Source organism: Astyanax mexicanus, chromosome 2, assembly GCF_023375975.1.
Source record: "Astyanax mexicanus isolate ESR-SI-001 chromosome 2, AstMex3_surface, whole genome shotgun sequence".
NCBI classification, from domain to species: Eukaryota; Metazoa; Chordata; class Actinopteri; order Characiformes; family Acestrorhamphidae; genus Astyanax; species Astyanax mexicanus.
In genome coordinates this window covers 59036076-59045698 of record NC_064409.1, presented here as the reverse complement: position 1 = coordinate 59045698, position 9623 = coordinate 59036076, and the positions used below count along the sequence as shown (strand labels likewise).

Genomic DNA, 9623 nt, shown 5'->3' with positions numbered 1-9623 from the left:
CAAAACCTGTTTACTGTAAGTAAATGAAAATATACAGACATGTTTTTCTTTCCTTTTTACCAAAATATCCAATTCTAATGTCTTAAATTAAACAAATATCCTGGATAAGTAGTTATTTACTATTTTTATTTGAGTTTTATCAGATTAGATCCATTCACTCTATTCACTGTGGATTCTCGCGGGCTCCCTCCAGCGTCTCTAGAGCAGATAACTGGGGAGACGGGACTTGTCTGGACAGACTCCCCGTAAACCTGCTGGAACTACATTTCCCAGAATGGTTTTCGGGAAGTCGTCCAGTAGCTGGGGAAGCTGCGAGTTGTTTGCTAGCAACGGTCGCTGCGGCTCCCGATAATGTAGCACGCTAAGCTAGCTCAAAATCTGGCGAACTGAGAAAGTATATTTACAGGTTGGTTATGAGCAGTTTATTGTTTTGTGAAACGGTGTGGCACGGAGTACATATAGCTAGCGTACATAGGTTTGTCTGCTAGTGCCATAAAGCCACGTAAAATAGAGGTTTATTTTAAGCTAGTTAACCTAGCTAATTGTTTTTAGGAGGACGGGCTGTCCTGTTGTAGCTACAGTACAGAGTGGTGACCTGCTAGGTAAAGTAGATAGACCGCTAGCTAAATGTGCTCTAATCCCAAGCATATTGAGCGTATTTGTCTAACGTTAGCTGTGTAAATGCCATAGATTATTAACCACCTTATTGATTGATGTGCAGTGTGTAAGAGGTGCAGTTATCAGCTGGTAATGAAAATACTAAATAATAAAGAGTCAAAAGTATTCACTTTCATTACTCAGGTAACTTAACTTAGAAGTATAGATACTAGGATTTAAAAATAAACACTTATGTAAAAGTTGAAGCATTGACTCAACCTTTTTTACTGCAGCATAACGTTAAGTGTAAAAGTACTAGTTTATAAACTACCTAAAGTATAAAAGTAAACGTTATGTAAACAGTAAAAAAATGCCCTCAAGGACCAAATCTTAGGCTGCACCACATGGTCCTATAGTGCTCTACCTGGAGTGGCATAAAGTTAACCAAAAGCAGTGTGTAAGACTGGTGGAGGGGAACATGCTAAGATGAAAACTGCGATTAAAAACCAGGGTTATTTCTGGAACTTGTTTTCTTTGCATTATTTGAGGTCTGAAAGCTCTGCATCTTTTTTGTTATTTTGATCATTTCTGATTTTCTGCAAATAAATTCTCTAAATGACAATATTTTTATTTGGAATTTGGGAGAAATGTTGTCTGTAGTTTATAGAATAAAACAACAACTCAAACAACTCTTATTTTTTTCCAGAGCTGTATATGTTTATACGTTTGATCCATCCACAGTCAAATTCACTCTACCAGGATTGAGAGATTTATCTGGAAATAAAAGAAACAGGAGTAACAAGTTTTTTTTTTAAATGTAAGGTGTAGAAACAAAGTACTATTTTGGACTATAATAGTATTATTGTCCATAATGATGGTGTGCAGTGGGTGCCCGTTATTATCTATACCAGACAGCAGTTTGAGGAGTTACACATTACGTTTCGACTAATGTTTACCAATGTATAACTAATGTTAGTCAATAAGGTGTAATTTGAGAATTCAAATTTTTTTTATCTCTTTTGTTGTTATCTATAAAAAAGAGCAAGAATATGAATTGCGCTTGACTTGGCTTCCCTTATAATGTAGCATGCTGGTTGAATTCAAAAACTATGCAGGACATGCAATTAACAATCCGGGTGACCACATTTGGTACCATGCATAAAACAATAAGTGTTTTTTTTTTTTCCCAGATTGAAGCATGTCGGCGATCTCGTTACTTGACGAGAGTGCTGAGGAAGTTCCTGTGAGAGACCAACCTTTAAACCCCAGTGGAGCATGCATGCTAGGTTTGGAGAAAGGAGAAACAAATATTAAAAAAATAAATTATTTTGTTCTAATGTACATTCAGCTCAAAAATGAAATCATACAAACAGTAATTGTTGGAAATAGAGGAATATCAAGATATTGAATTATGTGAATATAATGTGATATGTCCATAGAATCCCATAATGCCCGAGCCAGACAAGCTGTGGCCAAGGTCAGCAGAGAGGAGCTTGAAGACCGCTATCTCCGTTTGCAGGATGAAAACCTCCTGCTCAAACAACACACGCACAAACAAGAGGACAAGATCAAGAGGTAATGATTAATTTGTTCACTCTATGTTTTATTTATGTAAGTCAGTTTTGCTGAATTAGGTGATTATCTAAAGATGTTTTTCTGTTTTGTGTGTAAATTCAGAATGGCCACCAAGCTGATCCGCTTGGTAAAGGACCGTAAGAGGGTAGAGCAGATGACTTCAGCAGGTCGTGCGGTAGGTGGTCGGGATGTTGAGATGGAAGAAATGATGGAGGAGCTCCAAGAGAAGGTCCAGGAACTGGAGAAGCAAAATGAGGGGCTCAAGCAACGTCTGCTCATAGCAAAACATCAACTTCAGACCCAGAGTCACAGACCAACGCCCTATAGTCACGTTCAATCTCGCATTAATTCCGGCCTCCGCAGACTTAGGCAAGACACACCTCCGCTGTCTCAGCGGCCTCTTACTCCAAGAGGAGGTAAAATGCACAGCTCTTATCTTTAGTATAGTTTATCAGACGTTTGTGAAGGAGATATTCACTTGAATGATGTTTCATCAGTAGGATCCAGACATGTGGAGGGGGAAATCAGCAGCAAGCCACCACAGGGCCATTTGCCCCGTTACGGACACAGTCTGTTGGATGAGGCTCGCTCAGAGATCCGCAATTTGTATGTGCGCTGAACAGTTTTTTACACACCAATCATCAGAACTTTACTATATTTCCAATCCATGATATGGAGTCTGATCATGATTGAACGTTTATGGTTGTCTTCTTTTCTGTAAAGGGAGAATGTGATCGAAAGCCAGAGGGCTCAGATAGAAGAGATGGAGAGATCAGCGGAGATGTTGAGAGACCAGTTGAGGAGTAAAGAGAGAGAATATGAGGAGTCTCTTCACCACATTAAAGAACAGCAGGCCAGTGGTCAAAGGTATTTTTTTCTGCCTAATTAGACATGTACTATGAGTACATACATATATATTATGTAGAAATAAAATCTTTTTTAGGATAGCATTAAAACTTTTCTTTTTTTCAAACACTGTGAAAAAGCACCTGCCGAAATATATTTATGGATACATTTAGGTCAACCATTAAAGAAAATGTGGAGATGATAAAGCTGCAGAAGCAACTGACTGAGAAAGGAAACGCATTCATTGTGCTGGAGGGAAGATTCCTTCAACTACAAGAGGTAAGTGTGATGTTCAAGAGTCCAGAAAGGGACATTTTATTAAGGGTAAACCATTATGCAGTGTCTCGATAGATGTTCAGAAGAAGATTTGTGCATAGTGCTTAAAATAGTTTGCAGTCTGATATCATTTGATGTATTTTAAAGCAGCTTATGCAGAAATGTATTTTGTTTTTGCTCTTTGGCTCCCTCTGCAGTTGGGAAGTGCACTTTCCTTTTTTAAACAACTACTGTACAGTATATGCATTAAGATCAGTTGATAACTAAAAACATGCATTTGTTGACAAACTGAGAGATGTTGACAATTTCTTGAATAAAATCATTATTCAACACTCTAGCGATTAATAAGTCAAATGCTTTCCCCCAAACAATAAAGAGACTACAGGGCTGAAATATAGGTCCTATCCACTTCATTGGGCATGAAGAGAGCATTCAGATTACTGAAATATTTGAATGGCCTTGAGATGACAGTCTACCTACCTATCTATGATGGATTCACAAGAATAGCAAAGAAATATACAAAGTTAAACTGAGGTTGGATACAGCAATAGGGATACACAGTTATACAGTGGTTGGATAAAGCAAAAGGAACCACTTTCTGGTTTCTAAAAAAAATCACATACTCCAGCTTTAACTGCTGTGGTATTCCACTTATGATCTCTTGCGATTTTGAACAGAGCCAGAAAACTATGAAAGCCAGCCATGATGCAGCAATGGCTAAAGTGGATGAGCTCACTGGGCAGCTAAAAGAAGAGAGGCTGAAAAGTGTGGGCCTAGAAAGCCAACTGCACATTAAAACACTGGAAGAAAGGAGGACTGGTGAGGTACTACAACTTAATATTTACTAGCTTATAATTTTTTTGTACTGAGGTTAATGTGATTACAGTGTTTTGCTAAACATGTTCTACTTCCTCCAGTTACTTATGCGAATTCAAGATTTGGAGAAGGAGAGAGACTTGCTCAAAGAGAACTGTGATAAGTTAATCAGCAGGTAAGTAGATAGATTAACACTTAATCAGCATATAACTTCGCCATATATATTATGTAATAAAATATTTTTCTCCGTCTTTATGTAGTGCATTTGATGTTAGCCAGGAACAGAAGTGGAAGACGAAAGAACAGCAGCTCAAACTGCAGATTGCTCAGTTAGAAATGGCACTGAAATCTGATCTCACTGATAAAAACCAAATCTTGGACAAGATTAAGGCAGAGAGAGGTATAATAAACTAATGCCTGTTCTTTTGATAACCAGAACAAACTAAGCAAAAATAGAACAAAAAATATATTTTTTATTACATTATGTGCATATTTTCTGTTTAAGATTTGAATGAGAACTTGATGCAAGAAAACAAAGAACTTCAACTTCAGTTTTTGGAACAAAAGCAAAAATTAGAAGAAATAAAAAATCGCATGAAGTTCTTCACTAAGGTAAGTTTAAATGTTTATCATATCTGCTGGAATATATTTGTTTAAATGATCTGTTGCCCTAAAAATAATTTTAAGAAATTATATTATTGTGAATTTAAGACCATTTAATATCAATGGTTATGAAAGCATAATTATGCATTTACACCCTTTTAAGCAGCACAGTATTTTTCCTATTAAGATTATACAGACATTATAACAAATACCTTCAAATATACTAAATAAATAAGACATTCAATGAAACTTCTGTCTGTAAAAATGCTTGAGTTCAATATATTTTTATGTTGAATTGTAAGTTGACAATGTAATTTTTTTAAGTATTTCTGTTTTACAGGAGAGTGAAATAGATGCTGCTGAACTCAGTGAAGCACTGATGCTCATAAAGGTAAAAAAAATCCAAACACGCCCTAATAACTATGTGGAAAATTTCAATGGGTGGATAGTCAACTGCCTGTGACTGTAGAAAGCCTGAACAGTAATATGTCTCTAAAAATTAAAGCCACCATAGGCCTTTATGGTCTACTTGCAGATTTGTTTCCCCCTTTAAACTGTCTTTTCATATCCAATGTCTAATTAGTTTTCACTTGCTTATATTGGCATTTGTTTTATTTACATCAGAAATTGCAACAGCTCCCATTACAAGACTAAATTTTAATGATCAGTAAAAACATCTTCCATTGCCAACCTAAACTGAAGTGATAAGTAAAAGAGAGAATTAATTTAAACATTTCATGAACAACTTTTACATTTTTACATATATCAACGCATTAATAAAAACCTTTGTTAATGGAATTGAACTTTCAGGTGCGCAGGACCCAAGCGAATGGTGAGTTGGGTTTTCTAGGAAAGGTTGATGAGAAGATCCATGTTGATGTGGAAAGCTCACTGAAAGAACTACAGGCCACTCATGTTGAAACCGTGCAAGAGCTGGAGAAGACTAGAAATATGCTCATCATACAGCACAAGATCAATAAAGACTACCAGGTAATACTATCAGCAGCAATGTTTAGTGCCATGACTTGTAACGTTTAATTCTTAAAATTCTTACAAATGATAAATATAATTTTCACACACATATACATATTTTTTAAAAGAACAGGAAAAGTCAGACACCGCCCGGGAAACATCCCATTTACAGTGTGGTGTGAATCTTATTTTCATGTATCCATGTTTCTTCTGATTTTACATATTTGTCACTTTTGCATGTTTTAGGTCAGCCAAAAATTTTAGAGGATAAAGTCAACACAAGCAAATATAAAACCTGCTTTTTGGTTTTATATTTGTGTCTTTGACAGAAAAACATGCACTTTTTACATCAAGAATAAAAGGATTAGTACATCCAAAAATGTAATAAATCCAGCGTTCAGCCACTGAATCCTGATGGCTACTGTAATTGTGGCTAGGATGATAGCAAATTAATATATTTATATATCACCAAATCTTATTCAGGCTGAAGTTGAAGCAGTCACACGCAAGATGGACGACCTGAAGCTGGAGAATGAACTTAAACAAGAGAAGCTGGCCCAGCTTCTGGACATGAGAGCTGCCAAGATAAAGAAACTTGAAGGTTCAGCTACATTTAAACAACTTGGTTGACCTTTAGATTTTGTCAAAGCTCACAGCTTTCTTCTAACCATCTTGTTTTTTCTATCTGTAGCCCAGTTGAAAGACATTGCCTACGGAACCAAGACCCACGTCTTCAGACCTGACGTCACAGAAGATGATGTGGCTGATGAGTTTGATGAAACTGTGCACCTGGCTAGAGGCGAGAATCTTCTGGAGGTTCACTTGGGCACAGCTCTGTTTAGTCCTGAAGCTTTGGAGAGTCTTGGTGACAAAGACCCGTCAACCTTCTGCACTTATGCATTTTATGACTTTGAACTTCAGTCCACGGCAGTAGTGTGGGGGTCCCAGCCAACCTATAACTTCACCTCGCAGTATTTAGTGAAAGTGGATGATCTTTTCTTGCACTACCTTCATAGCAGCTCTGTTACTGTGGAAGTGCAGTTGGCTGAGGGTCTGGCGTACCGCACAATAGCTGCTGGTCAGCTGCGACCAAGTCAGGTCTTGGAAAGAGAGGGAAAGGTGTTCGGCACCCTGCAGTTGGTTGGTGAGTTAAGAACCTTTTCAGTGTACATTTCTACTGTATGTGTACTAGGTTTTGCGTAGACTAACTGACTAGTTGACCAAGGTCTCAACTGAAGGGTTCCTATGGTTAAGTCATGGAATTTGAAAATAGAAATTTCAGTTCTGTGTAAGTTTTGGAAAAATAAAAATACCCGGAAAGTTTTGGAAAAGCCATTTAAATTTGGTCTACAGTCCTTTCTGTTTCAGTTTATTGAGGGAGAAAATCTATTTTGAGCTAACAAAATCATTAAAATCAACAAAATCTGAGTCAGCTCAGAGTTAATTCAGTAATTTAGCCCGACACAATGAAGCTCTCAGGATTTTATTATCAAAACTTGTGTGTCAGATTAATTTTAGGCCTAATATAATTAATTTTCAATTTCAATTATAGTTTAGTTGATTTGAAAATTTGCCTTAAAAAGTCATGGAAAAAAAGTTTGGCTTGGAAAAGTTATGAAAAAATCATGGAAATTTATTGACTAAAAAGTGTATGAACCTTGCAACTAGTCCCTGCAGTGGGCAGCTATTGACTACTTGAAAGGAAAAAAAAACAAAAAAACAATTAACTTTTTAAGAGCTACTGAAATCTACTAAAGTGAGTAGTTTTACAAAAATAAAAAGTCATAGGGTTGTTTTCCAGACAGGGATTAAGCTTAGTCATAGACTTTATTTTCCTCTCAATATAAATTCTCCATTCAAAATGTATATATATATATATTTATTCACTGAACAAGAAAGATAATTGAATGGACTATTACAGCATACCTATCTCTTTTGTTCCATGTTTAAAAATCCACGGTCAGAGACAGGGTGTAAAGTAAGGTCCTGTGCATGTGTATTACTTTGTTAATGTGTTTATTTTCCTCTTTTACATTGTAGCCCTGTAAAGCTCTATATGTGGAAGTTTATTTTAGAGCCCTTGTGTATCTATTATTTAAAATATGATGTTCACACATGATACGTTCATTGCTGTTGTCTTCAATAAACAGCACTGACAGAAAAGAGCTATAAGTAGTAACTTCCCAAGTTTCTTTTTACTTTAGGATTTGCTATGTCAAAAACTGTCAAAAAAATGACAAGTGGTGTAACCCCTAATCTGTACCAGTACATTTAAACGTATACAATTAGTCTCATTTAAAAGATTTTAAGTGATTTGTTTATCTATGGATGTTTTTGCTTGCCTCTGTTGCCTTCTTGCTGTCTCTTTTGGTAGGTGTTAGTGGGGAGATCCAGGCATTTGGCACGCTGGACTACTGGCTCAGACTGAGAGTTCCAATTGAGCAGGCCATCCGACTGTATAAGGAACGAGCCAAAGCACTGGGCTATCTCAGTTCCAGCCTTCGAGACCAGAGCCAGGTAGTATTAGCACTCGCTATAAACTGAGTACATGTCTTTCTATGAATAGATGATCAAATTAGATTAACAATTTTTTTACTAAATTTTTAATAAACTCGCTGATTTAAAGTCTAAAGAAAATCTACACTGCAATCACATCATGATTTATTTGAAATCTCCTGTGGTGGTGCAAAGGGGCAAAATTGCAAAAATCCTGTCATGGTCCAGATACTTATGGACTTGACTGTATGTTTTTTATTTTTAACATATTTAAAAATAATCTAAATATATCGTTTATAAATAGTATGTTACTATGAATATAATAAAATCATAATAAACATAATAGAAACAATATTTGCTTTATTATAAATGGGTTAGCATAACCATATTAAAATGAGAAATTGGTGAAAGTAAATTGTGGTAATTATCAAATGCTATAAAAATAAGGACAGCTGGTTACGAGTGGTCCAGTGATTTAAAGCACTGCCACTATGAGCGGGAGGTGGCAGGTTCAAACCCCAAAATTTACCTTGCTTACTCTGGGTGGGTAGATGGCGCTCTCTCCCCACATCACTAAAGGGTGATACCCACAGCACAGGGCATCTGTGAGCTGATGTACCGGAACCGAGTCACTGCGCTTTCTACTCGGCAATGCTGGCATGTGTTAGTCTTCACCCTCCTGGTGTTTTGGGGCATTACTTGTGATGGGGGGGGGGGGGGGGGGGGGTCCTAATGAATGGGTTGGGTAATTGGCTGTGCAAAATTGGGAAGAAATGGGAAGAAAATGGGAAAAATTAGGGAAAAAAGCTGTAAATAAAAACTGTAGTTCACAATCTAGGAGGTAATGCTTAAAAAGAACCACAGTGTTTTCTCAATGTGTGTGTGTTTGTGTGTGTGTTTTTGTCTGTGTGTGTGGCCACTCCCCAGGCTTCAACATCATCAGTCCCGAGCACTTCGTTCAAAAAAGATGATAGCCTAAATGAACTCCATGTCACGGTACGCTGCTGCAGTAACCTCAGATCTAGAGGCCCTCATTCCCAGCCCAACCCGTACGTCATCTACAAACTGTACGACTTCCCTGACCACGACACGCCAATCATTCCTTCTACCTGTGAGCCACAATTTGAAGACCATGTGACCTTTCCTGTGGCGATGAATGCTGATCTGGACGCGTATCTGAGGGCAGAAGCTCTGATCCTGTATGTGTTTGATGATCTGGACTTGGAGAATCAGTTATACCTGGGGAAAGCGAGAGTACCACTTATATCTCTGGCCCATGATAAGGCCATTACAGGTGAGGTGACTACTTAATCATTAGGCTTGTTTAAATAGGATGAATTGATTTATGATTTTTGTGTGTGTGTGTGTGTGCTACATTTTTACTGCATCTATGTAAAGCATTCTTTTTATTATGGTTATTTTTAACATGAACGTTTGAGGTG

General features: G+C 37.1%; 1 protein-coding gene across 3 annotated transcripts in view; it reads left to right on the top strand.

The window, feature by feature from the left end:
• Nucleotides 1-239: 239 nt before the first annotated feature.
• rpgrip1l (RPGRIP1 like) overlaps nt 240-9623 on the top strand; it is a 29581-nt gene continuing 20197 nt past the window's right edge. For 2 of the 3 annotated variants that reach the window (XR_002650242.2, XM_007228198.4), the window contains exons 1-17: nt 241-406; nt 1788-1883; nt 2037-2172; nt 2275-2588; nt 2670-2778; nt 2896-3039; nt 3192-3297; nt 3972-4118; nt 4212-4285; nt 4371-4510; nt 4616-4722; nt 5054-5104; nt 5524-5703; nt 6169-6286; nt 6377-6829; nt 8060-8202; nt 9109-9475. Coding sequence is in view for 2 of the 3 variants with exons in the window: in XM_007228198.4 (XP_007228260.3) it covers nt 1796-1883; nt 2037-2172; nt 2275-2588; nt 2670-2778; nt 2896-3039; nt 3192-3297; nt 3972-4118; nt 4212-4285; nt 4371-4510; nt 4616-4722; nt 5054-5104; nt 5524-5703; nt 6169-6286; nt 6377-6829; nt 8060-8202; nt 9109-9475 (2677 nt within the window). In the remaining variant the exon portion in view is untranslated. Of the gene's footprint in view, nt 407-1787; nt 1884-2036; nt 2173-2274; nt 2589-2669; nt 2779-2895; nt 3040-3191; nt 3298-3971; nt 4119-4211; nt 4286-4370; nt 4511-4615; nt 4723-5053; nt 5105-5523; nt 5704-6168; nt 6287-6376; nt 6830-8059; nt 8203-9108; nt 9476-9623 lie in introns of all 3 variants that reach the window. The other variant, XM_007228199.4, reaches the window with a different exon arrangement.